This window comes from Apteryx rowi, unplaced genomic scaffold (assembly GCF_003343035.1).
Source record: "Apteryx rowi isolate R43461 unplaced genomic scaffold, aptRow1 scaffold_85, whole genome shotgun sequence".
NCBI classification, from domain to species: Eukaryota; Metazoa; Chordata; class Aves; order Apterygiformes; family Apterygidae; genus Apteryx; species Apteryx rowi.
The window spans coordinates 2059756-2086302 of record NW_020451149.1 but is presented as its reverse complement, the minus strand read 5'-3'; the positions used below and the strand labels follow the sequence as shown (position 1 = coordinate 2086302).

General features: G+C 46.9%; 1 protein-coding gene across 2 annotated transcripts; it reads right to left on the bottom strand.

Moving 5' to 3' along the window:
* Nucleotides 1-1022: 1022 nt before the first annotated feature.
* Nucleotides 1023-25493, bottom strand: LOC112977615 (interleukin-8-like). Of its 2 annotated transcripts, none has more exons than XM_026090131.1 (6): nucleotides 25406-25493; nucleotides 23440-23671; nucleotides 14579-14681; nucleotides 3261-3390; nucleotides 2002-2085; nucleotides 1023-1495 (listed from the first exon to the last, which is right to left on the bottom strand). In XM_026090131.1, the coding sequence occupies exons 2-6, from the start codon at nucleotides 23536-23538 to the stop codon at nucleotides 1483-1485; spliced, it is 429 nt and encodes a 142-aa protein (XP_025945916.1). In that variant the 5' UTR covers nucleotides 23539-23671; nucleotides 25406-25493; the 3' UTR covers nucleotides 1023-1482. The 2 variants fall into 2 exon arrangements, with proteins under 2 accessions (XP_025945916.1, XP_025945917.1); XM_026090132.1 differs by lacking the exon at nucleotides 25406-25493 and adding an exon at nucleotides 24723-24741.
* Between the last annotated feature and the right edge of the window lie 1054 nt (nucleotides 25494-26547).

Below are 26547 nucleotides of genomic sequence, written 5' to 3'. Positions count from 1 at the left end.
GCGCCCCGTCACCGCCGGCCCATGGGGGTCGCGGTGGTTTTTGCCCGCCTCTCTTCCCCGCTGGAGGCGTGTGCTGAATTGGCAACGCTGCTGATAAAAACCAGCTCCGGGCTTGGTTGGGCTCGGGTTCCTTAAACCGTATCTACTTTGCCTTTCCTGAGCAGCTGATTCTTGTAAAGGCAGCGCTTGTTCCCACTGACGGTTATTCTGAGCCCGCACAATCCCCCAAACCTGGAGTTTTTTGGGCTTTTTTTTTTTGGTGTGCAGTCAGATATGACTCATTTCAGCATAGGCGCTATCCCTGGGTCAGCTCCGGCCACTCTACATGGCTGGTGCTCCACGCTATCCTATGCACACACACCCTTATTTTATATATATATATATTTATATATAGGCATCAATATAGGTGTCCTCTATTTACTCTTGGGTCCGGTGTGGTACAAGGTAATATAGCAATGCAGAATGGTGAAAGGCCCCAGGCAGCTCTCAGTGAAGTTGCTGCTGGAGACTCCTTGGAAAAAGGGATTTTGGCAGCCCCAGAGCAGGCACATCCCGTGGGCCGGACCGCACGAAGAGGTGTGCAGGAGGCCTCTGACGTGCCCGTTCCTCCCTCGGAGGTCTCACAGTGACAAGTGCAGCAAATACTTCCCTATTTCATGCTCGATACTTTTACAGACTCATCCTACAGCCAGATTTCCCTTCTTGGCCCAAGCTTTGGAGATACTGGCTTTTGCTGTTTCCCCCACGGTCAATTATCCCAAAGTCGCCTCGCACCAGACCGCTAAGCACGTCCTGGCTACCATCGCCACCTCAGACAAGCCTTTTCCCAGGCTCATCTCGTTGCCTCTGTATATTCAAAGTATGTTTTCATGCCTGCAGTGTATTTGTGAAAGAGCATCAATTAAAGCAAGCCTGATTTAAATGACTGCAAATCCAACTCCAGGAAAGTTATGACAGCGGGTTTATCACAGTTCTTTGGAGTTTTGTCAAAACGAGGCTCAAGGCAAGACCCAACAAAATTCTGAGAGGAAAAAAATACAGATTTTATTCGACTTGAGCTTTCAGGGCAGAACACACAGTGGCACATAATAAAAAATAAGACCTGCAGCCTGTTCATGAGTGCTTTGCACTGAAGAAGTTGGAAATCTGTCCCAGCAGAGAAGGGAACAGCCCTTGCGAGAGAACATGGTCAAAGTGAATAAATGAGGGGTTAGCACTCACACAGCTCCGCTACCGAACGCCGGGGAAAATACTCCGACAAAAGGGCTGCGGGGCTTYGTTTGGCGGCCCGCAGCTCCGCGCTGAGCAGCAGCGAGGAAGCAGCGTGCAGGGAGCAGCTGTCACTTGGCCACAGTGGGGCCAGCCCCAGGGCTCGGGCTTTGGGGAAGTGGGGGGAAGCGACGGCAAAGTGAGGAGCCGTCAAGTTTTCGCGCCTGTGCGTCTGTCTCGAGGCTCTGAACAGCAATTTCCTTAGCAGGAAACTTACTTTTTCTTCCTGTGAAAGCAGAAGGAGGGGAAACGTGTGAACACAYGAACGTGGGCCCTGGGGGAGGAAGCTTCTGCGCAGAGCCGGGGAAGTCGCCGCGCTTTCCTCGGGGCAGGCATCCCCCATGGGGACATCTCCCGGCCACCCCTCCACTACGACAGAGCTGGCAGCACCAGAAACCTGGGAAACGCCTCCGCGTGCCAAAGGGGGAAAGTTTTACCTGGCAAGCATGAAAGCACTATTGTGCTCACTACTGCCAAACCCTGCTCCTGCCACTGCTGTGTTTTTTTTCTGGTGTATTTTCAGAGGCACAGTACTGGGCAGGAGCAGGGAAGAGCCCAACCTGTCAGTGGCACAGCCTTGAACCCCTCTGCCTCAGGACTGGTCCTCCAGCAGAGGTGGCCCTGGAGAAGATCCTAGCCCCAGGAGACCCCTTGTCCCAGACCCATGGACATGGTGAGATGCTGCCCAGGGATCTTCCATGTGAGCCAAAGGACTTTAATAAAGACACTTACGTGCTAGCAATACGTTTCAGTAGTTTCTTTACCCAAAGGGCCTCCGGATTCACGCACACCTTTGAGGAGGTTTTTAATTTAATTCTGAAATACAAGCAGAGTTTGTGACCATTACGCTCCCTCCAAAGGCAGGTATTGGAGCAAGCAGAGAGGATCTGCAAGAAACAGCTTTCTCTTGCCATGCAGGGGTGTGGGGGGGGGCGGGGGGGTGTCACAGAAAGCTGCTCAAGGAGGGAGGCAACAGGACAGTCAGGAAAGAGGAAAAACCAAGATGCAACACATCATTGCTGCGCCCAGCAGAGACCACCCTTGAAGCCCAGAGGCTGCCGCCCAGAGGCAGTTTTCTCTGCATATTTACACACACAAAGCTGTTGCCAAAGTCTGAGTAAGGGCGATGTATCCATCGCTCTTCCATCAGGACCAACGGCACGGTGAAAATGTGTGCCAGAAGGCAAAAGCAAATCGATGCTGAGCAGATAAATAAATCTTACACTTTCATTTAACATGCTGCTTTAGTTAAGACAGAAGTAATGAGATAAGGGCTTGCACTGAAATGCTGCCTGCTCTCAGCAGTGCTGTATATTGGTAGGGAAAAAACAGGTCTTGCTTATGGCTCCCTCTACCTAGGCAGCTGAAGAGGCACTTCCTCCAGACTGCGAACGCCACGACTGGGGAATCACACTTTCCCCTACTTGAAAAATTTATTCACATCGTCAGCACCTCTTTCTGGGCTATAACTCTGGAGGSACCAAAGGAGCTGGGAGACGCATGGTGTTTCCTGGGTCTGGACAGGCTGAAAACGCCACCAGAGAGCTCCCTGGGGCCAGTGTCATCCTTCTGCTCCCAAGACCAGAATCACAAAATCAGTGGTTTATTTGCAACTTCCCGAAGGAAGTTCCCTGCAAAACGGAGGTTGCGGCTGTTGCGGTGCCTTGTCCCCCTCAGCCGAACCAGCTCCCGCTCGAGCCCTTCCTGTGGTCCAGGTGGGTTAGTGTCCAGGCACACCCTTCGCCAGGGCCGGCCTGATGTTTCTCAGTCCCTAAACTGTGAGCGTGGCTGAGATTGCTGGCTTTTAAAAAAGATTTTAAGCTTTAAAAAACAAGCAAGCAAACAAAAAAAAAAGGAAGCGGAGAAGCGTGGTGGTTGCAGAAGAAAACGCTGAGTGCTGGCACTGCTGCTCAGAGGGAGCTGGAGGAGAAAGCAGCTTTCTGCCCCTGCGGCGACAACTAACGCTACAGCGAGCCCCTGGTAGCACTTACATGATTTCTGTGCGTCTGCAAGTGCTCCCCACCGGTCTGATCTCAATGCTTTCGTACCGCTTTGGGCTGATGTAGTCTGAAGTTGTCTTTACGCACCTGCAGCTCAGGTTTCCGTTCATTTCCAGGATGGCTGGGAAAGAGAGAAGGCAACAGCTTACACAGACAGTCAGCGGTATTTAGAGATACAGTAACCTGTTAGCGACAAAGAAAATTTCCCTTTCTAGGGCTTTTTTTAAACAGTTTCAGGGGCCAGTGTAAGAAACAGCTAGCACTGCCTGCATTTCTGCACCCTACCCCTACAAGAAACCTTCAGATCAGCAGTCAGTTTGTGCAAATCCCACCGCCTGCCATTTATTCCCTGTCTCCAGCCTGCCGGGAGCTCACCTGCGCGGGCTGAGTGCGACGCCAGAAGCAGCAGCAGCAGCAGGAGGCAGGCGAGCAGGGGGCAGCCCGATCCCATCCTTGCCACAAATTCGTCCCTGAAGCCGCTCTGAGGAGCCAGGCAGAGTGAGGCTCCTATTTATTTGGGGAGGTTCGTGCGCTGGCCCAGCCAGATTCAAACCCGAGCAGTCACAGCTGACAAGCGGACCGTGAAAAGCAATGACTTCACTTCTGGGACGCCCCCAGCGGCGGCGCTGGCATGCTGAATTCGCAATACTACCGATGCAAGACAGCAACAGGATGAATTTGCTGCTTGGATTCCCCACATTGTTTTTTCCCCTCTGCCCCTTTCTCATTAGCTGGGTCTGTGCAAACAACATTGCTGTTTGTTCCCTGCAATATTTACTCTCTGACCACAAAAAGAACCCAAAATAAAATCCGAGCATAAACCCCGGGTAAACAGGGTTTTTTGTATGCAGTCAGATATTTACATATTTCTTTGTCGGGGCTATAATTCCCCATGCTATTTTTGCCATCTCTTACATCAGCAAAAAGGCTTAGCACAGCACAATGGAAAAAGACTAAAGATCTCCGCTCTATATATCCAGTCACTTCAAACCTAGTGCTTCGCTGTGCCAGTAAAACACCCAGTAAATGTAAGTGATTGCCAGGACAGCATTGCTAGCAAGAGAAAACCTCTTCCTCAGTCTCTGCAGGTTCATGACCAAATGCTGACGTATTCATTTATCAGCAACAACTTCATTTTTACCAGCGTAAAAACTTTTACGTGACCACGGAGGACAGCTGGGCTCAGGATGGTGTGATTTGAGCCCTTGGGCTGCAGCACAGGGACTCGGTATGAGAGAATTCAAAGCCCTGCGCTGTCCCAGAGAACGTCTCATCACGTCACGCCCGGACCGTCCTCCATCAATATAGGGAGTAAAACTCCATTTGGGTGTGTGAGGAGCCCTGGCGTCCCATGAATGCCGCTAACAGGTTCATTTGACTTAGATTTTTTTTCCCCCCCAAGCTGAGCTAGAGGCAGTACTGTATTCCTCTGCTGTTAAATGAAATAAAGTCCAAGCCCTTGAGGGCTGACTGTAGGCATTAACACGGGATGTTGTACTTAACACAAGCCATTGCAGGTAACTAGTGACCATACGCGCAATTTGCTTGCTGATCTTTGGGGTCGGCCCCATTATACTGGTATTTTTGGCAGCTCTGATAGAGGATATTCAATGTCCTTTTGCAGCCCAGTGAGACTCCCAGGGCTGGGGCTGCCCAGCACAAGGCGAAGCCACCAGCCAGGAAGGGAAAGGGGAAGGGGACGTGCAGCCACAGGAGTGAAGCGGGGAGGAAGGAAGAGGGCAGCAGAAAGACGATGTGGTTGTGTAATAACATTTCTAATTTGGAGCTTTCAAATCACGTCAGCATCTTATAGAGTAATGAGATGGTGAATTAAAAAAAGTCTTCCACAAGTCCACAGAGGGACTTGTTCTTCTCCAAGGTGGGGCAACAATCTTGTGAAGTCTCAATTGTGAATCCAAGAAATCAAGGTCAAAAATGGGCAAGGAGGAGTTTAACTTCCCATAGATCAGGGTCTTGGCAAGCCTAGGGAGGGTTTCCATTAGCTATTCCCAATGTCCCATAGACTTGCTGCTCTGTCAGTGGGAAAGGAGCTGGCATTAAAGCTGGCTTTTGTCCAATACTTTCAGTTTTCAGGTTCCTTGTAAAGTGTTATTAAAAGGGGCCTGACTTGAAGACAGTTTCCTGTGGCTTTGCTGCGTATGGGCAGGGGTCTTTTCACAGAAGAGTCTCCAAAACAGTGGGGAAGGGCAGACATTTCCCTGCCCAGCATTGCACAGGACCCAGGCAACGTGTCCCACTTGCTGCAGGATGCTGCCCGTCCTTGGCTGCTCCTGAGGATTTCATACTTTAGGGTTGTCCATGACCAGGGTGAAGTAATGCCAACATCCAGGGACAGCCCAGAATTTGAGTGGGCCCCTTCCAGTGAAACCAAATGACAGTTTTCGGCTCCAGTGATGCTATTAGGCCAGACACCCATTCATGTTGTAGCGGTGATGAAACCCGGGCATTTCTCAGGGAGGTCTGGAGGGCCTCCTCTTCACGACCAGCATGGGGAAAGGTGTCCACGGTGTGGAGGGGCCTTGGCAGCATCTGCCCTCCGAATACCAAAAGCGGGACAAAATGATGCACTCATCCCCGGGGCTGCAAGAAAGCAACTATCATTACAGCGTCATCCAACCCAGCAGGAGTGACTAAGGGCATCTCTCACCCTGCCCCAGGACTTGAAGCTTCTGGAAACTTTATTCCGGGAAGAAAAACAACTGCAATCTTGGTGCAGTTGATCTAATTTTTTATTAGATCAATCTCAGTGAAATCGGGAAATGCTTAACACACGTTCAGCCCATCTGTCCAAATCCTTTAGCATTTGTTAACAGGAGGATGTATGGTGGATACCCAGCTAGTTTGTGGACACCACTTCTTAGATTTTTCTAGCTATATGATTGGTGCCCCCTTTTTTCTTTTTCTCTCTCCAGAAAAAAACCTGTTGAAGGCCAATTTGCGCAGGGCCTGGTTTGCTATGCCAAGAATAAGCCAGCTCTGATTTCTGGCRGGGCATTGCCTGGCCGTCATTGCCTGCACGGCTACAAAGAGAAACTGAGCGTAACCAGCAGTTCCTTCACAGACGTGTCCTATTGATTCATATCTAAATACAAATTTTCATAACGCAGCCCAGCTCTTGTTCAGTTACTGAAGCGACGTGCTTGGATTTCCCCTGGTACACAGGGTCATCTGTTGACTCCCCACTGTATCATACCAGAATATGCCCATTTGACTAGCTGGTCCCAAAGCTCTTCAAGTTTGAGACAAAGGTGAAATGGATGTGGACGCGGCAATAAGGAGAACTTGACAGAGATACTGTAATCCCAGGTTTTTAAATGGTTTTGATAGTTGTGTTTTTGATGTATGACGATACCAATAAACACTGCGGTGTTTTCTCAGGAAGGAAAAGCATACAGTCATTGCTGGTGGCTAATATTTCTGCATGCCAAGTGGTATTTCTGAAAAGGGAAAAAGAGGGTGAGGATCTACCCTAAGACTATATTTAAGCTAACCACTTCCTGGATGCCAGTAATTCAGAAGAGCAGTCCTCGTATATTAATCTGTGGATTTACCTGTGCCATCGTTAGCTGAAACATGTTAGAAATGATCTAGCAGTTCGTGTATTTACCACAGCAGCTGTATCGTTGCAGGCAAGATGGCCAAGCATGCTGTAATAGTAATTGACCTCTCTCACCCTGCTGCGCATCCGAGCTGTGACAGTTCAGGCACAGGGTGAGCCTAACCGATACTGGAGTCAATTAGTTGTCACGAAGAGCTTGATTTGAGTCACTTTGGGGTTTTGTTATTTTCTATTACATCTTGTTTTCCCCTGGATCTTCCGGAAATCCCTCCCTAAGGTACCTCAACTGGAGGCCTATAGGAATGCGGTGCAAATAGCTCCCAAAGGACAAGAACATGGCAAGAAAGAAGTGCTCTGTTGTGTTGCTTTGCTGCACTTCTGCAGCCATTAAACAGCTTAAAACCATGCAATTTAGTGTCACAAAGCTATAAAAGGCTTCAGGATAGTTCAGCAAGGTCCCCTCAAAGAGGCTGCAAAAATAGATGATGAGAAATGAGAGGGGAGTCAGGCGAGCCCATACGGGAAGAAGAAAGCTCACACTTACTGACAGAGGGAGACTGGAGATACTATGTGCCTGAGCCCCCTTTGAAAGATGAGAGTGAAAAAGGTGTCACAGCTTTTCCAAACACACGAGTCAAGGATGGAGCAAGAACTTGGTCTGTAACAGCAGTTTTGGAGATGAGAAGAAAATGATCTGAGCTAAGCACATTGGGAGAAGCAAACCACGCCAGGCATTCGCAATGTCAGACAGGGACGGACAGAAACCCAACCCTGGCATCAATGCTGTGGAGATGCCGGCTCTCCTGCCCTTGGAAGAAGATCTGGGCCCTCAACAAAATAGTGCATAAGGATTCAAAAGAGGTTGCACTGAAAATGTCTGCAGTAAATGCAGTGACACCAAACCTGGAGTGTCTCGGCCATATTGAAACCATTAGTCTGTTGCGAGTGAAAGTGAACTTTGAGCACACCTCTCTCCTGTCTCTGCAAGCCACCCCGTACGCCTTTGGCTGACAGATCACAGCTGTTTGAAAAGAGGAAAAAAAAAAAAGATACCAATCCAAAACCCCCAACTGCAGTGAATTGTCACTGCTGTGGTTTGTGGTACCTCATCTGCTGCAGAGATAAAGATACCTTCTGCTGAAACCTGAAGGCGAGTTTCATGCACACCTGCCTCAGTGCTACCCACTTAAGCAGTGTGTGAAAACCCCTTCAGGGGCACACGGGATCTGATCATTGAGCTTATTCACTGTTATTGTGGAAAAGAGTCCCCACCTGTTTCATACAGGGCCCGATTTCCAGCCCCAGGCTCCTTCCACTGTCTCCCTCCAGTCCTAGCTGGGATGTTGTCACATCATCTTGCGCCTCTGGCAGCTCTAAAACACATTCCCAACTAACCTGCATTAATTTATATGAAAAAATTCCTTTAGCTAAATCATCATCATCTTCCCCAATGTCCCCTCTTCCGGTTGCATTTTAACAAGAACAGCTCACTTACTTACACACTTGACCTTCCTTTCTTCAGGGCATCCCATTTCAACTTGAGCTTTCTTTTTCCAGTTACTTTTTCAGATACTTTTTCCACTTACTGCACTGGGCCAGTGGCAAGCTGGATGGTTTCAGCTAACAATGATCCACATGCCTTTCAACTCCATTTATCGTGTTTAGAACAATAGGGACATTGCAGAGGACTCAGCTGATCTACAGCACCATTCCCAGTATCATAATTTTGGGAGATAAAAACCTGGTGCCCTGAGCCCTCATGCTCYGAGCTGCTGTCCAAGGCCACCGCCCAGGCAAGTTTTTGTCCCCATCACTCCAAGGCAGGGACATAAGCATTGATCCACCCCTGTCTGGAGCTGTTAAAATCTGTTTCTGCCCTAACAGGTATCAAAGCCTAAAGCAGAAAAATCACAGGCCCAAACCTCCAGAAAAATAACATTAACACAGCAGTACAGCCCTGGGGAAAAGAAAACTGACCCTGGAGGCACTACACTGGGACTGGACAAATCTGAGTGTTTGCRGTCTGGCCTGATGCCCTCTCACAGGCACCCACAGGCTCCTTTGCCCCTAGGTCAGCGGGCATGCAAAGGGGCAAAGGCTTTCCATACCGGTATTGTGGCACAAACTATCATTTCAAATCTAGAAATCTCCCTCTGAAGCCAACAGCCGAATGCGCGAGTCCCCAAGGCCATGTGTCGGTGGTTTCCAACTCAGCCAAAACTCAGCCCCGGAGTTTTATTTGTACTCAGATGCAAAACAGACTCAAATTACTGCCCCAAACTCCAGATATAGAAATGAAATTTAAACATGAGAGCACCAGAATTAGAGAAAGCTGAGCAAAATCAGCCCAAAATTAGGTCATTCAGGCCACCTACCAAACTAACTGTCACTTATTTTCTTAGAGGGAAGGCACGTGGACTTGCCAGTGTGACAGCATGGAAAGAAGATCTCATTTTGGTGATGTAATCATACCTACACGCTTCATCCCTGCAAGCAGATGAAAAAACTACTTAAAAGCATGTGCATTTTTAAAAGTTCGAATGGAGCATTTGGCATGGATCTATTTGAGGGCTAAAGAAAGGGGACACAAACAGTAAGAGGGCTGTTTAAAAGAGAAAGGATAAGGAAGAAGGATGAGGAGTCTCGGCCCAGAGGGGCAAACGGCACCAAGCAAAGCAGAGGAGAAGGTCCCAGCTGCTGTAATCTTGCCCTGCGCTCATTTGCTCTTGCTACTAGAAAAGCGTGCTAGAGAGGCACCCCCAAACTTTCCCCCTGCCCATTTGCATGTGGACACTCATGAAGGAAGTAGTCTAGACGCTGCAGGTGCCTGGGGGCACCGTTAGCTATTTGCATAGGGGGGGGTCGTGCAATGGTGACAGCCTGACGTCTGGCGTCGGAGCAAGCCTGTGATGAGTCGAAACGGAGTCAGGCCCTGCCAGGGAGAGCCAATGAAGTGCAAGCCCGGGCATTATAAATGAGACATGCCTGCAGACATGGCCTGGCTGCACTTGTCACACACTTGGTAGAGGGCATCGGAAAGCGGAGACCAGTGCTGCTGTAGGGCAAAGAAAGGTCAAGGTGATGTATTCCACAAGATCTATCGCTTTTAGCGCTTTGGTCTTGGACCAGCAACAAAGCAGTCCAGGTCTAATTATCCCAGCTAGACTAAAACATGCTCCAGGAAACCCCCACAGTGAGATCTAGTCTGCGCCTCGGCAGCATATTTGGGAAGTTGCTCAACTCAATTGCAGTCGCCGCAACTCATGACACTTTTCCCTGGAATAGAAGAAGGACACTAACATGGACAAGAATTCTCCGGCGCTCGAGAAGACTTGCACAATGGGTGCTAAAGAGAAGAAGCTAAATCAGAGGGCAGGGTTATATCACCCCTGTGGCCTGCAGGGCAGAGGATCCAGCCAAGCCCCCAGTGCTGGTACGATGGTGGGTATCAAGCTTGTTGCTGCAGTTCATGGTTTTAGCCATTTCTTGCGTGAGGCGGTACATCAGCAATTGCACCGCTAGCTGGATGACTGGCAAGAAAGAGGAGTTGGACCCAGGGGACTGCTGAGATTCGGAGGGAACCATTCAAGCTTTCAACGCTTGGACCTTTCTGCCCATGATGGGGAGAAAAGAGGTCCCAAAACTGTCACAAGGACCAGAAAGAGAACAAAGCTACCGGCATGCAGAATATGGCAGCACATCCCCGCTCTGTGCCAGTGGAAGCAGCCTCGCGAAGGTACATTTCACCACTAGAGCTGAACTACATCCAATTTGGACATCTTATTTAGGCAAATACTTAGTTTTACCAGCAGTCTCCCAAGGACAGTTAGGGCAAGATCTCTCTTCCTCCTCAGAAGCCAAAATCTTGGTAAATGCAGCCAGAAACAGGCAGGTTTGGTTAGAGCAGTATTTTTTTTTCCCCCAAACCTTAACTGTTTCCATTTTAGTTGAAGCCAGGAGTTAACAAGCTGTTTCCATCTGGCTTGCAGAATAACCCACAACTATAATTTCTGGTATAGCCAAATACAGTTTTGACCTATTTTGTACTGGCTATGTCAGTCAATACAGTGGCACATCTAAAGAAAAGCAGCATCTCTCCTTCTAGCTTGGTACAAGCTCCTCAACCCCAAGAAAAAGTCACCCCAATGTCTAGTGGCACATTGTCGCTTCACATGTATGTTAATGACTCATTTCCCTACAAATGTCACCTCTTGCCAGACTATCTGAGGTTGATTATCATAGCACATATGACATTTCTCTCTGCTATTTGCCACCTGTTCAAAGCTGTATTTACAGATCTGGTGCTTGCACTAGCTTGGCATTTCCAGTTGGACTGAGCAACGCTAGGTTTATTCAGCATACTTAAAAAGTTCACGAGCTGTGCAGATGACAAATGCACAAGCGCTATGTTCATGCTTCACGGATGGGACTGGAGCCAGCTCCCTGCCACTGGGCTCCATGGGGCACCAGTGATGGTCCCAGCTGCAGAGAGACGGACAAGTGACCACCATGCACGTCCTGCCATCAGGGTTAATCCCTGCTGAAGGGTTGGGCCGTGGAGGGTGACAGGGGACTGCAAGGGGTGGGAGGCTACACCTCCTTTGGTCAGGTGTCTCCCCACCTCTTCTCCTTGGGGAAGATGCTTTTCTTTCCCCACGTTTTGCCTGCAGTCACCACAGAAGTCGTTGAAAAAGCACACTCACAGTGCCCATCCCCTAGTAGCACTTACAAATGAGCACGGTAAGGAGGGGAAATCCAGATCGCCACAGAAAAGGAACCGCCTTGGCACAATACAAGTGTCTTTGGGGAGACGAGCAACCCTTAAGCCCCTGGAAAGCCCCTTCTCTACCGGTGTCTCAGCCCCTGCATCCCTGAATCAGCACTTCAGGCGCCAGGGCCTTGCGCATGCTGCTGAGCCAGTGCAGCTACTTGAGCCGAGGAAGAAGAAACTGGAGCCAAACTTCTGCAAGAGTTTGACGTCTAACCAGCCCAGAGAACTGATACTGAAAGGGTTGTCTCTCAGCTAAAATAATCCAGCGTTGCTTCAGGTTTGGGTGGGGAAAGGCTGGCCAAGTTCAGAAGCCGCAACTCTGGGGAAAGGAAGTTCAGTCAGTCCTCACCCACAGCCTGTTTGTCCGCAGAGCAAAAACGGGGATGAAAGGCCAGAGAGCAGGGAGAGGAGAAACTCAGAAGGATACTGGAAAGTGAAACCAAGAAGCATAAACCCATAGAAACCATGAAGCCTGCTTTGATCTTTCCTCAGCTTTTATCTTGGTTCTCRTTTACAAAACACACCCGGAAAACTGATAAACCTAAAAAGTTACAGAGCACAGCCTGCGGTTTGATCCAGACCGTCTCCGATGCTATTTGTGCATATCCCCTTCCTTTCACACCCTACCTCTGTGCGGCTCAGGTGACTGCTGCCTTCAAGCAAAGAGTAAAGCATCGCTTGGCTTGAGGTTTTGTTGCATGATAAAGATTTTCCATCCACAGTTTAAAGCTTCTTGCCCCTGCCTGCCAAGCACAAAAGAAGAACTGAGAAAAAGAAACAATGATTTTTATCCAACYAGGCTGATTTTTCAGGCGGATGGAGCAAGCAATCTGATCTTACCAAGGAGGAAAGCTCCTCACTTGGTTTCAGCCCTCAGAAGAGGGATGTTCCGATTAACTTCTCTTACTATTTTTGGACATATGAACTTAAATCATGGCCACAGGGGGATTCCCTACTTTATCTTCAGCTCCAACAAAAAAAAAAGTTGACTGACAAGTGCTGAATTTAACACTGCCAGGTTCTTGGCATAGTTTTTACGAGCATTTTGGTCTTCAGGGGAGGCTTCAAATGACTCCCGCAGCAGGTGGTTCCTCACAGTTCATTTCCCCAGTGCTCCAGAAAGGATTCATTACTGTTCTCCTTTTTCTCYTCCTCCCATGCTCCTTTCAGCATCTCCTTTTACTCAGTGATTTCTTTCTTTAAGGTCAGAAAGTTGCAGGCCTAACTACATCAGCAAGTACTGTGGACCAGCTCAGGCAGACCTGCAGAGCATTCACTGCTCTGAGGACTAGACATCCAGGCTCTATACATACGTCAGGGGCTTTCTGATTTCATTCTAGACTAATTCTAGYCTGGCCTTGTGGACTGAACACCTGTTAGAGGCTGGACCTCTTCTGGTTTCGTTTCACTGGATAGGAATTGAGTTCATGCTCTTGAGGACCACCCCGTAGGATGAAGTGAGTGAGCAGGCTGGGGACATTTGGTTCAAAAAGTCCCTTGTGATCCAAACTGAAACACTAATGCACCCTAAGATCACTTCAGCCCAAATTGCCACATCACAGCAAGCCCCAGACTGTCTTCACTCAGGATCATGTCACACCCTGGGGAAGGGAGAGAAGGGCACCCGCAGAGAGCAGGGGCACATGTCGTCTGTCCCCTGGATACAGTGGAAGACATCGTGTGTGTGTGTGGGGGGGCATTAGTAAACCAGATAATGGCATAAGTACTACAGGAATTCACACTGCTATTTGCCACATCACTGCATGAAAATTTAGCTAGTCCTCTTTACAATTGCCATGTTAACCCCACATTTGTACACAAATACATTTTTAGATCAGGAGGGAAAAGGCATTTCTATTACAGATTATGGAAAGAAAAGTCCACGGTGTACACAGGACTGAATGAGCTTCCAGGGAGAGGCAAAGTGACCAGTCATGAAATATCTGACAGCAAGACCAAGGACACCCTGACCGCATGGGGTAAAAAAATCATGAGTTTGTGGTAAAGGACTCACTGCTGACTCTGTCTACAGCTGAGCAGCTTTACAGGCTGCTCAACAAAGAGCATTACGTAATGAATACTCTGGTTTCTTGGAGGTTCATTCCCACTTTAGAAAATTTATGCAAATAGACAGGAACCTGATGTCTTCCCATGTGGTTTTGCCTAACTTTTGCAAGACATGTTCCATAGAGAACTGAGACGTTTACTTTGAGCAAGCATGGATGCCCGTCCACATGGGAGTCAATGTCATGCCTTATGCAGTACAGCAACGCTTTGGGCTACGAAGGGTCAATCCTACTGGCTCTAAGTGCTTTTAAATAAGCTGATCGCCACAATAGCTTGAAAATGATCCGAGAGTTATTTTAAAAACCTATATGGAAACACAATGGCTTTGCATTTTGGGCTGTGACTACAGTTAACTCTATTTCAAACCAATGCCAAAGAGGAATATCTCCTCCTTCCAACCCCTGGCCAAGAAACAGTAAGAGGCAGCTACCTTTGGCCTTCATAGGTCAAAAGCTTGGAAGCAGTCCAAGAAAATAGCCCTTCAAAACAAAGTGGGAAACATGCCTAGAGTCAGCTAGAGCGTAATAAATGCCCTTGAGAAGTGTGTGCTTCCCAGTAGACGTGCCTGTGCTTTGCAGGCTGAAACATATTCACGGCTGATGCCATCATGATAATCTGCCTTTTCTGAAAAAGAGAGCACTTTAGACCCAGCATGCCCTGATGTGATGTGAAGGTGACATTACAGCCCCTGTCTTCATCCTGTCTTGCTCAAGAGTGTTGTTTGTGCCTCGGACACTGTGTAAGCACTAGCATGTAGCCAGAAGAGTCGCTGTCCAGCTAGCTCTTATTTATGCACAGGGCATCCAGGGTCTGGTATGGATTTATGGTTGAGTGCACAGGGTGCTGCACAATAAAGATGCTAATAGAGTCATTATAAAGTTAAAAGCTTACCTGGAGGTGCACTGATAAAGAGCAGAAAAAAAGTGCAGTATCTGCTGAGCAGTGGAGGTGAGCAGGGAAGTTTCATAACCAGTAAAAAAGGATCCAGCAGTGGCTGAGGGGGGAAAAAAAAAGTGAGGGTATCTCTATAAATCACCTGCATGCTGAAAGTAGTTTGAAATAAATGTTCTGCCATCAGAAAATTCTCCCCTCTCTTTAAATATATACTTTATTCTTTTCTCCTGCTAAATATACTGTGTGGATCATATGCATATTGAACTCTCACCCTTCCCTACACCTGGATTTGTCAGGACACAGCTTTTTCCTTTCCTTAGTCTGTTGGTCCTCATAGATTCGCAGATGGCTTGGAAGAAAAATAGAAATAATATCCTGTAGAAAACCCGGATCCTTTAACATGTCAACTACTTAGACATAAATACAGAAAATTTTCATTCGCTTTAGGGTCTGTTTTTCCTTGTTCAAACAACAACATAAAAAGCAGAATTGCCCAAGGACTAAAACATTTGTGCTTTGAATTAGAGAAGAAATCCCACTGATGAGGAGAACCATGACATGAACCAAGCTGAGCCCTCACAAATTTATCTGATTATGGTCCTGTACTAAAGCGCATTTTCCAATAAAATGAGATCATCTGCTGCATGTTGTTCTGACATTGGACAAATGGCATTTATACTCAAATAGAGTTTTGAATTGTTTTTAGGATTTGTAGTTTAAATTTTTATTTAGGAGAGGATTACTATTTGCTAGCAGATTGGTCTGAATTAAATTTTTATTTTCTTTCTCTGAGGGCTGTTTGGTCTTCTTTACATGCTTGATTTCAATGAGTTGCTGGTTATATTCTACCTTGGCCTCTGAAGCTGTGACTTCACTTTTAAATGGCACAATAATCAAGAAACAGTAACTCACATCTCTGTGTTATACCCTTTCTCCTTGACGTACACGTTCCCTGGGACTAAGTTATGGGCCGCTAAGACTGCTCAGGCATTTGGAGGGTCTGAATTTCAGCCGACAGAACTTCAGCATCCCATTTGATAATAGGCTATAGGACAAGTGAAAATCCTTCTTGTGCTCACCCTGGAAAACTAGCTCTCCCCAAAGCAGTCCCCTCTGCTGATGGGGGTTGCAGCACCGCAGAGYAAAGGTCCATTCTGAAGAAACTGGAAATGGTGAGGGGGTATTTCACATGGCAGCTCTGGTTGCACAGAAGTCGGAGGCGGCGTACAAGCGAGRCACTCGGAACGATATTTCCCCCACATAACATAAGATGCCCACATAGCATATCCCATTAGCATAAAAAAGCAAGGGACTTGGCTCATCCCTCGGAACATGGGCCTGGAGAGCATGGGCAGCTTCAAAGCTCACACCACAGACTCAGCAGTTAGACCCGCAAGGGCAGAAGCAAGTTCTGCAGAAAAGGTACCAGCTGTGTTTTCATTTTGCAATGACACCATGAGATTCATGTACAGCAAAGCAGGGATTCAAGAAGTATATCAGGGCAAACATCTTCCCTTCCTTAGTTTCAAAGCCATATTTGTCATTTTGCTCCATTGAGCTATTCTTAATGCACAGCTATTTTGGCTGAAAAGTTTGTGGAACACATGTACAAATATCCAGAATATTTTGCCCTTCGTACATGAACATATTTCATCTGCTTTGAGTAAAGATCCTAAGAATGGCTGCACTGGGTGAGATATGCAGCCCAGTAAGGCGTCACTGGCAGCAGCCAGTGGCAGATGTCTGGAGAGGAGGGGATGTACACACAGACGCACACTGGGACTTCCCTCAAGTCCTTTCCAGCATTTGCTGATGCACAGCGTTTGTGACAGCCCTGTGCAAAAAGCTGGTGTGTAGCAGGGCTCTGGGGAGGCTGCGGACTCGGCACCACTAGAGAGCAGCAGACACCAGCGCTGCAGATGACAGCTCAACAGCACCAGTGCAATACTGAAACATGGGAAAATGGCCTCAAAAGCATGACTTTCATATGGACTGGGATGTATGGAAGCATCTGGGTCGGAGCCTGGAGGTCATAGTCAAAGTGGACCGACTGTAGAGTTAAGGTGGTAACCTCTTTTTAGGTGTTACAAGGGACTGTTCTCATCACAGAGGACTTTTCCACTGACTGCTTAGAGAGGCCACTTCCAGAAATATTTCTGAACTGCCAGCTTTCCAGTGTTCCCCAGTTTGCTTGTCATTTCCATGAGTGACTGCAGCACATTAACACAAGCTTTTGCCAGTGTCACTGCATTGCCCGGTGTCATCTGACTGGAGCATGGACATGTCCTGTTTGAGGACGGGGGAATGGGCATGGAAGGAGGAGGCAGCTCGGCAGCACCAAGGGACTGGGTTCATTGCAAGGCAGCAATGAAGAGGGGAGATTTGGGCCTGCAGAAGGAAGAGGGAGGGCAGAGGACAAAGCCTTCCTTTCAAAAAAGTCACTGGCTAGAGCTCTTGGCTTAATTCTCAGGCAAGAGCAGTGGCGGCCTGTGGAACTGGCTTGTCTTGATGTTCCGTGGCAAAGCAGTTTAGGGTAGGTTTTTGGGTGGGGAGAGGCACAGAGGCATCCTGGAAATCTAGAAATGCCTGTTAGACCCCACAGACCCTGCAGCAATATCAAGGGACTTCCTTTTGAGAGCAGATCGAGGAAGACTGCTACATGGAGCAGGAAAGATGATGAGAAGGAGATGCAGGCAGAATGCCCTCCTTCCCCTGTGCTGCTGTGGGACTGGCTAAAGACTACAGTGTGATGAAGCAGCGCAGGAAAGGAGAAAAGACTGTAGCCAACTTATCACCCTGGAGAGATAGGACATTTGCAAGAGGACTAAGTGCTGAGCAGAATCATCTGTGGGTGACAAGAGGAGGCTTGAGAGCCAGCCACCAGAAACGGAGTCATTACACAGCACTGTGCCTGCTGCAGAGCCATCGTGGGACACAGCAGGAAATTACCTCCCAGGCCCGTTCAGGGGCAGAGAGTTTTCACCATGCATTCAGAGGATGGCAGGAGGAAAGGGATGCCACTGAAGAGCTTCACCACCATCAACGCATGCCCCGATCATAGATTTGAGATGTTACAGAGAGCAGAAGCAAGTTGTGATGAGCAAACTGAGGATGCGTGTTGCGTGTAGGCAAAGTATTCCTGTGACTCAGAACACATAGGTGGGGGACACCAGACAGTATGCAAGTATGAAGCTTTTGTACTGCTCTTCAAAAGCTGGCACCCTCAAGATCAAGTGTTATTCTGCATACCGAGCACAGCAGGCTTATGGATGATCATGCTGACATCTGATCCCATCTTATGAAAGATGCCTCCGAGCAGAAGCAGGTGGAGATGCCCATTTGTTAGTCCCACATGCTGAATACGTTGTATCCTGCTCTGCTTCAGGCTCCAGGACCCGAGCTTTCCTCTGCGGAGACTACAGGGCCCTTCCTTGCCAACACATTTTGAAACATTAGCAGGTGTGCCTGCTGCAGCCAGTCTGCCAGAGTTTGCAAGCAGCCTAAAATACCAGCGTCATTTCTGAGCTCACCAAAACACACATTTTTTCATGCTCACAGCCTGAAAGAGTATTAACCTAGCTACATGTCCAAACTACARTCTGCATGGTGAGGAAGACATACTATATAGGCCTTCTGCTGCTGAACTATGCTGCAATACTTGACAGTATAAGCATGCCAGCATTAAAAGGAGCACCAGCTAGGAAAGGATCAGTGCTGTTTTCTCAATCCAGAGAGATTTCATATGAAAATACCTACAGTTTTGCTAGAAGCATGAAGATGCTCGTCTAGGTGCAAAGCCTGTTTAGAATGTGTATCTCTAGCAGCTATATTCGTAGCTGGAAAACCTGTAACTTAAATAGTCCTAAGCTGAGACATGAGTGAGTGTTACTGTTCAGCTGCACACCTGGAAACAGCTGGAAACTGTTAGTTTCATAGAAACCGGCGTGCAGCATATAAAACTAGATAAATATTACAACAGCTGAGGCTTCCCACTGGGAGCAACTGGAGAGCCAGAGAGCAGGCTGCTTGCTTTGATCGTTCGAGTATGTGATCTCATTGCATTTGTATTTAAGCGCTGGGAAAGTGTACGTTTGAGATCTTTGGCTTCTTGAATCCCTAAGAGGAACAACGGTAGGACTGAAGTTTAAGGGAGCTCAAGGTGAACTTCATTTCAAGTTTCTCATGAGTTTTTGCTTGAAAGGCAGCTCTGCATCCGAAAGATACGCTTCCCTCAGTACAATGTTGCATGCTGATTTACTAAGAAGTAATGTAGTCACAGGCCTGCAGTGTAAGACTCCCAGAGAGGCAAGATAAAGGAGAGAGAAACTCAGGAGTGGTACTACTATCCTAAAGCCCAGCTATGCCTGTGAACCTTATAAGAAACAACTACTGGTTATTCTGAACTCCTCCATTCCCCAGCAGTTACTGAGATTTGCGCCCTTATGAAGTACAAAACAYAGCTGATGAACGTGACAGATCATGAGCTATTAGCTTTTGTATATGACATCTTTGTTTTGTGTCAGTTAATACTTCTGAGTAAGCGATATAGTTATAAATTTACTAAATTACACAATTCAGTAAGAACATGAACAAAATCCCCCTGTGATATCTAAGCGTATATACAGAAGACTCAATTATTTCTGGGCAGGTTGAGAGTTGCTCATTACACCCGCATAGTGCTCTCCCACCTGCCACTCAGGAGGGCAATACGGGAGACAGATAGCATTATCCTCAGGGTCTGTGCAGAGTATCACCCAGGAGGTATTCAGGCCCAGGGACAGGTTGGTAAAACTAATTTACCTTACAGTTAGTTGCCCAAACTGCATTTTGTGCCTGGTTTTTCCTGTTTGCTGGCATAAGTCTGTATCTTTTGAGCTGGAGGGGAATTCCTCCCTGCCAGTGAACTGGGAAGGCAAACACGCTAGAAGGCATTCAGCTACCTCCATGGATAAATGTTTCTGTGCAGAACCTCCTGAAAAGCTTTTTAGTACTTAAACAAAAGCCAAAACAGACTAACACTTTAACAACTCTAAGCCTACTGCACAGTAAGCCTTATCTGCTTCAATGCTCATCTAGCAATTGTAGACAACTAATGGACCCTCCCAAAAGTTTCATTTGTCACRTTAAAGCAAATGTTTATCTGCCCAGAGCTCCAGTGCATAGGGTTGGGAGACCACGTAATACACTGGACAGCATCACAACAGCGTGATTCACAACAGATTTACACTGAGCCTTGCCTCACCCAAAGTGTTTTCTGCACTCAAGTTGAATAAGTGGAAGTGTTCAAAGGTCACGGTGCTAAATGCCATTTGACTATTTTTGCCACTCAAAGGATTCCTGTACCAGCCCTAGCATTGCATCCAAGAGCGCCTCTCCTTGGCTATATGAGAAGAGTATCCTGGGAAGTCTCAAAGCCAACAGGGCACCCTGGCTGTGTCTCAGTCAGCAGCCTGTCCCACCATCAGCCAGTGACATGCTGGGACTGCATTTGTCCCAGCAGGAGAGGAACCGATGGCAGAGCACTCACTAGGACAGGTCCATCACCTGCAGCCTCTCCAAAGCAGTCTGTCTCGAGGACAGTTGCTTTTGTGAGCAGGAAGACAGGCTTGGCAACCAGGCTTCACTGGCAGGTATGGTTGGGAGTTGAAATGGGAATCAAAGGCTGGTGGGGAAGGTCTCACTGAYTGCATTATAGAGGAGATGGTGTTTGTCCACATGCTACGTGCCCAACAAAAAGTCATGTTTAAAGCAAGTGGGTAAGAGTTTGCTTTTTTCTGGAGCCAGATCAGCTCATAGCTTCACATGCTAAATTCATGACACTACAAGTAAAGAGGTAAGTACTGTATCCCATGAACAAACATATCCTTGGATGTACCTGTACCCTAGGAGATGTCTAGTGGAATAAGTAGAGATAGGAAGGAATAAGTAGAAATGGGAGGGCTGTTCCATGTGTCTCCAGTGTTTCATGTATGGAGACACCAAAGGCTGCTGCACCCTGCCTGCACTGCTGCAATACATTTATGTGATGTGCACAAGGCCACAGTCCGTATTCCAGCCCTTGCACAGCTCCATGGTGAGCTCTGTTTTGACCTGCACTGCCCAGCAGACACTTCCTTGTTGACCTCTCCTGAAATGTCCTCTCAAATGGCCAGCTACAAAATCACATACAGGAAGACTTCCCTGGCCTCCTTTCCCCTTCCTCCCCTCTCCTTTAGGCATGGACAAATGGAGGTGAAGGTGTGAGTCCGATTACACATCTGTGTCACACTCCCAAGCTGTCAGACAGCTGCAGACAGAGGCTGTCACCAGTCCCACCTCCATGCAGATAAGGCCACAGCTATTTGCCCTGCCCAACTGATATTTCCTTGTGCTGTTCAGTTTGAGGTCCACAGGTAGTTTCTGAACAGCTGCAGGTATCAGGGTGTTCACATGAACAGTGACACACTCACACCTTCCTCCGCAAGCCTCTCCTAGTTTTAGTCACCATCCTGCCTAACCTCGGCCTAACAGGCAAGGCGGGAGCCCACATTTCCACCACACCTACGGAAAGGCCCTTTTTCCAAGGGGCAGTTGCTGCGTGCCACTTGCAACAGAATAAAYGCATGTATTTCAGGGTCACCTCAAAAGCCCACCACACGCCTGCTTCTGTATAAGCAAGCCTGGGAGACGCCAGCAAGCTCTTTGCTAACACGTGATATCTGAAGGACATATGAAAATGTTCAGGCTTGTTTTCCCTTGCTGCGTGATATGGTTCATGCAGCAGCAGGCAGTCTCGGGATATGCAGCGAGTGCTCTGCACCACTCCAACAGGGTAGGTGACAAAGTCCTTCAAACGCTGGGTGTGAACCTTCACCTGGCATATTTGCTCAGTCTTCCTTAAACTTCTGCAACAGGAGCTCAAACTTTGCCCAGACCCCTTCCCTGTTAGGGCAGCAGTGTAAGTCTTGGGATGCACAAATCAAATATCTACATAGCAATTTTTCTCCAGCTTGTGCTGGTTTAAGGAAAATATTAGTTATGGGACATTTTAAAACCCCAAACCTACTGCTACAGCATCAAAAGCATCCTCCCTACACCACATTGCAAATGCTCTACAGGAATTTCCACCTTCTCTGCAGTCTTATTGTGACACTTAACAGGAAGAGAAAGAACCTTTTTGGTCTTCATTTGGGCCAGAGTGAATTTGCTATTAACAAAATTCCTACTCAGAGTCTCAGATGATTTTTTGCTAGTGAGGTATGGTAGCTTTTTCTGCAATGCTGGCTACCTCATTGTACTCTAAAGGAAACAGGCTCTTTTGAACTCATTTGCATTTTGATGGACAAGCAGGAAGCTGTGGTTTCTTCCAGAATTAGTAACAAAGAAGAGCCAAATTTCCTTTCCCCCTTTTCACTCTGGAAGGAGTCAGACCTGTCAACAGCTTTATACCCATCACTGTCTGTTTAGAGGTTATGTTTTCAGCAGCAATATTAGCATGTTTGTGAAGTTACTTCAAATTATGAATACACAAGATGGAAGTAAAAATCTCTRTTAACCCTACTTGTAGGCATCATTTTCACTGACAGAGACAGGTTGGTTCAAAGACATTAAGGGAAAGTTTTGTATGGCAAAAAGTAGAATCCTAGGGGGCAAGAATAACAGAGCACAGATTTTTCCAAATACAGAACTTCTTTTCCCCTCCAGAGTCTAAATAATCTGGGCCCTGGCATGTCCTAAAAAGCCAGTAGATCCTGTTACAAAGCTCTAAGTCTCTACCTTGCTCACTGCTCTATGTGAAYAGCTGTAGCCCTCTGAAGCTGACATTGCAAGCCCTTCTCGTGCTTTGAAATGACTTGGAGGGAAGAACACTGCTTTCCCCCTCCCTTCCTACCCCATCCGCCTCAGCTCCCAAGATTTGGCTGAAAAAGCTAGAGAGTTCTCCTCTTGACAGGTAACATGAAGGGAGAAGGGGGGTTGTTTGTGAAGAGGCAATGGCGCATCTGCTACAATCTGGCAGTAGCGATGTGTCAGCACACATTTCAATGCTGTACTGTGAACTGTTGTGTCCTTGTAGAGAGAACTTGTAGGCATGCTGCCTGCAGGGAGCCTATACCCACCTTGTTGGTTTGGTTGAGTTTTTAAGCTCTGAGTGAAAACCTAGCAGAAATCCTTTGTTTCACCTGTCCTTCAGTTCTTAAGCATCTGACTCTATGCCTGCCRTGTTTCCCAGCTCCTGCTTTCAGGTGCTGACACCTCAGCTGATAGCATGTTACTCCCTGGCTCTCTGTGAACTGAGAACAAGTATCCACCTGTGGAAAGTTTAGGACTTCTCAAAGGAGCAGGTCAAGTTTGGAAGTTCTTATTTTAATAGGATAAAGTTTCAAGCCCTTGAAATGGTCTTCATCTTCATCTGGGGTGAAAAGGTCTCTGTGCTTCATAGGGACTTTGGAGCCAGAAGTTCAAGAAGCCTTTTGGGGTCATACCTGGAGAGGCCCAAGGACTATACTGTCTACATGAGCTTCAGCACTTTCTGGCCATTTCCTCAGAGGTAGTGGCTTCTGCCCCTTCCTCCACTCATTCCCTTCTTCTTAATCCCTCTACTTTCACCTCTGAGACAAGCCTGCTTACCTGCAAGCTCCCAACTATGGGGTCGGGTGGAAACTTCTACTTGCATTGGAAAGGAAATGGGGCGAAGATATACTCTTATTAATAAGTAAACTCTTATTCAGGTTAAATAGCCAGCACCTGCAGAAACTACTTGTAACAGCATTTGAGAAATTGTATGTTCTTCCTTAGGCATACCCGTCTGTATGCACTTAAATATCATAGTCTAACCCCAATAAGTAGCCATAAAAGCAGCAAGAACATGAGTAAAATACCTGTATTTTCCGAGTGCAGACCTTGTTATGGGGCTGCTTCCAGAGGCTTCTCTCCACTGAGAAATGTGGCAGCCAGCTTTCTTGCAATCTGCAGGGCATTCGCTGTGATAAGAGTCTCTATATTTGGGCTCGGTTAGGATTTAGTAGGCTGCTGGTGGCTGAGGGCACATCACCCCGAGGGTCAAGGAAGTTGAGTGAGATGGAGGCCTGCTTTGGTGCCTTCCTCAGGTGCCTGGGCAATTGGCAAAAAGCAAGGAGGATGAGTTGAGCTAATCAGAGAAAGAGAGAGGCAAGCTAATGACATTTTGTTCCCTGACTACTTCCCTCCAGGCCTGTATCATCCCTTTTCTGCAGTCATTTCCAAGCCTAAATTTTACAAGCTCTGAACAGTACGTTTGTTTGCAGAAGCGCATGACCTGTGAGGGGAATGTGTGGTTTTACTCTAATGCAGCATTCCCCACATGGCCTCAAATGCTAGGATAGCAGTGCTATACTTTACCCTTCCGGCAAAGGGCAAGGACAGGATGCTAGAGGAACTCTGCAAGTAGCATGATAGAAGTGCATGACAAGTTTTCTTCATCATGCAGAAAGTTGCTTCCATGAAGCAGTACTGAAGTGGGAACACATTCCTAGAAATTYCCAAATGTCTTAGTAAATCACTGTTGCTTTCAGAGACAGATTCCCTTTCATTTATATTCTGGTGTTCTTAGAATTGCTATTCTGTCCCCTCTTTGTAGCAAAGCTTTTTAGCACATGTCAATCCCTCCAGTGAGAAAGTAGTTTGACATTAAATTTGTGCTCAAAGAAACAAAAAACATCCACAACTAACAAGTCCTCCCCTCTCCTTTTATCCAGCTTGCACTTTGCCACTGACCAATTTCACATAACCCTGAGGGGGCTCTGCAGCCAGATTTCTCTCAGCTGTTAGTATTTCAACACATATGCAGCCCTGAGCTTGCTTTTCCCTGCCCATCRTTAAGATGCTCTAAATTGCAAAAGAGGTAATTCCTCACTATTCCAGCCATTTTGTGGCAGGCTACCCAGAACAGCCCTACAATAAAGCAATAAGAAATAGAGCTAGAGTTCAGATAACTGATTAGTACTGACATTAAGAGCTGAAAAAATCAAATTGCCTTTTAGTACTTCCTTTTTATTTTGTTTTTGAAGGCTAATTCCTGAGAAAGCTAATGAAGCCACAGGGTAGAGCATATGACTTGTAAAAAATTATTTTTTTTCCTCATCTCAGAAAGCCCTGTTTTGCTTAATACAGATAGTATTCATACCTAAAAAAAACTTGAGGAAGCTCTAGGTAGGAGAGCCCTACTGCAGGATTAGTCATGTTCAGAGACACCCACTCCATCTGTGGGCTATCAGTCTTGGATCACGTAACATTCATTCACAGTGCAATGCCACAGTACAAAACAACAAAACAACAAAACAACAAAACAACAAAACAACAAAACAACAAAACAACAAAACAACAAAACAACAAAACAANACAAAACAACAAAACAACAAAACAACAAAACAACAAAACAACAAAACAACAAAACAACAAAACAACAAAACAACAAAACAAACCCCTTTTGGGCTGCATGTAGAGGCTTATCAAGCCATAAGTGCCCTGCAGGCTACACTTTAAACCCCCCTGTCCTAGATGATTTAGCTGTCAGGTAGGTTCTTTTTCCCCCCTCAGCTCTCCCTATTTGTAGGTTATTTTCAGCTGTGCAAGTTTCATTTCTGTTGATGCTAATGAAGCTGAACCCTGAGAGAAGAGTCTGATTTCCATCAAGCCCTCCATCCCCTCGAGAGCCAGTGTGAAGTCAGCTAAGAAATAGTTTCCCACAACATCTATTATCTTTCTACAATTTCTTCTCTAATAAGTTTTCCCACATGAAAGCATTTTCCTGCAATTTCCTATCAGCTTCAAATACAAGAAAAAAAGTAGAGTATTATTTCCCCTAACCTTTGTCTTGCTTCTCTCCACTTCCAGCTCAGCCTTCCCCCAAAGCAGCCCCCATCATGCAAAAATTGCAGGCAGCCACAGCCCATTTTTTTATATATTAAGCTCCTCTGAATTTAAACAAATGGAGTGGCATAATGACTTCCCTTTCCCACTTCCCTCCTAAGGAGGCTCTTTTATAGGATCRTAACAGCTGTCACTCAGTACTTCTTCCTTTTATAAGCATTGGCCCAGCATGCTTTGCCTGCTTATCTCTTTGCAAGAATGGAGGTGCTAATAGAGATAAACTCAGTCAGTCTTGTAGTCAAATGGGGAATGTCTGTGCCTTGGTCTAAACATGGTACATTCACTAAGGGAACAGCATGGGTTTTTTTTATTGAACTCTTGGTTTGCAGAACAGTCATTTATCAGTGTTGCTTCAAAATCCAGAGTGCTGATTTGGCTAAGTATTGCTGCCAGATTACACCAAAAAGTCTGCTGTGGGGTGGGCTAGCTTGCATCCTCTAAAAAGGACTGACCTGATCTTCTTTGCTCAGGTCTTAAGCTGAGATGATTTTGCCACTGTCTATCTTGCTGAGCAATATGCATGCTTTGCAGTTGCTGCATTCCCTGCTTCTGTGAAGACCAGGAAAGCCTGCAGCCAGCTTGTTTTGATGTTAACAATGCAATGAGCAAGGGGGCAGGCACAGGTATGAGAGTCAAGTGGTCTATAAAAGCCTGAGAGGTTTGGGTGGGCTGTGGATCCAAGCCTCAAAGCAGAGAAAAAAAGAAAATACCCTCTGAATAAGGACCTGGCTTGACTTTGCAACATGGCTGGGCCTGAGTTAGTCAATTGTGCTTTGAAGAAAGGGCTTGCAAGGCCTCTGGTTATGATGGGACTGGATCTTTCCCAGCTGTCAGCTGCAACTGCACTGGGAGCCTGTGAGTGAACAGCCCTGGAGGGAGGCAGCAATTCCTCTGTCCTCCAAGAATTTTGCAACTCCTGAAAGGCAGAAAAATGCTAAGTTCTTGTTCCCAACTCACTTTTGTCTCTTTATTTGACAAGAAGAAAACATTGCTGTCCTTAACTACTTAAAACATCTTGAGAGTTTTAAATTGCTGGTAGAGACAGAAACTGTTCTGAGTTTTTCCCAGGAGGACATGGC

Excerpts from the sequence above, each read along its gene's own strand:
- LOC112977615 (XM_026090131.1), bottom strand. The coding sequence starts at position 23,538 with ATGCCCTGCAGATTGCAAGAAAGCTGGCTGCCACATTTCTCAGTGGAG. Across the intron at positions 3,391-14,578 it reads CTTTATCAGTGCACCTCCAG|CCATCCTGGAAATGAACGGA; the intron begins GTAAGCTTTTAA and ends TCTCTTTCCCAG. Across the intron at positions 2,086-3,260 it reads TGCAGACGCACAGAAATCAT|AATTAAATTAAAAACCTCCT; the intron begins GTAAGTGCTACC and ends CTTGTATTTCAG.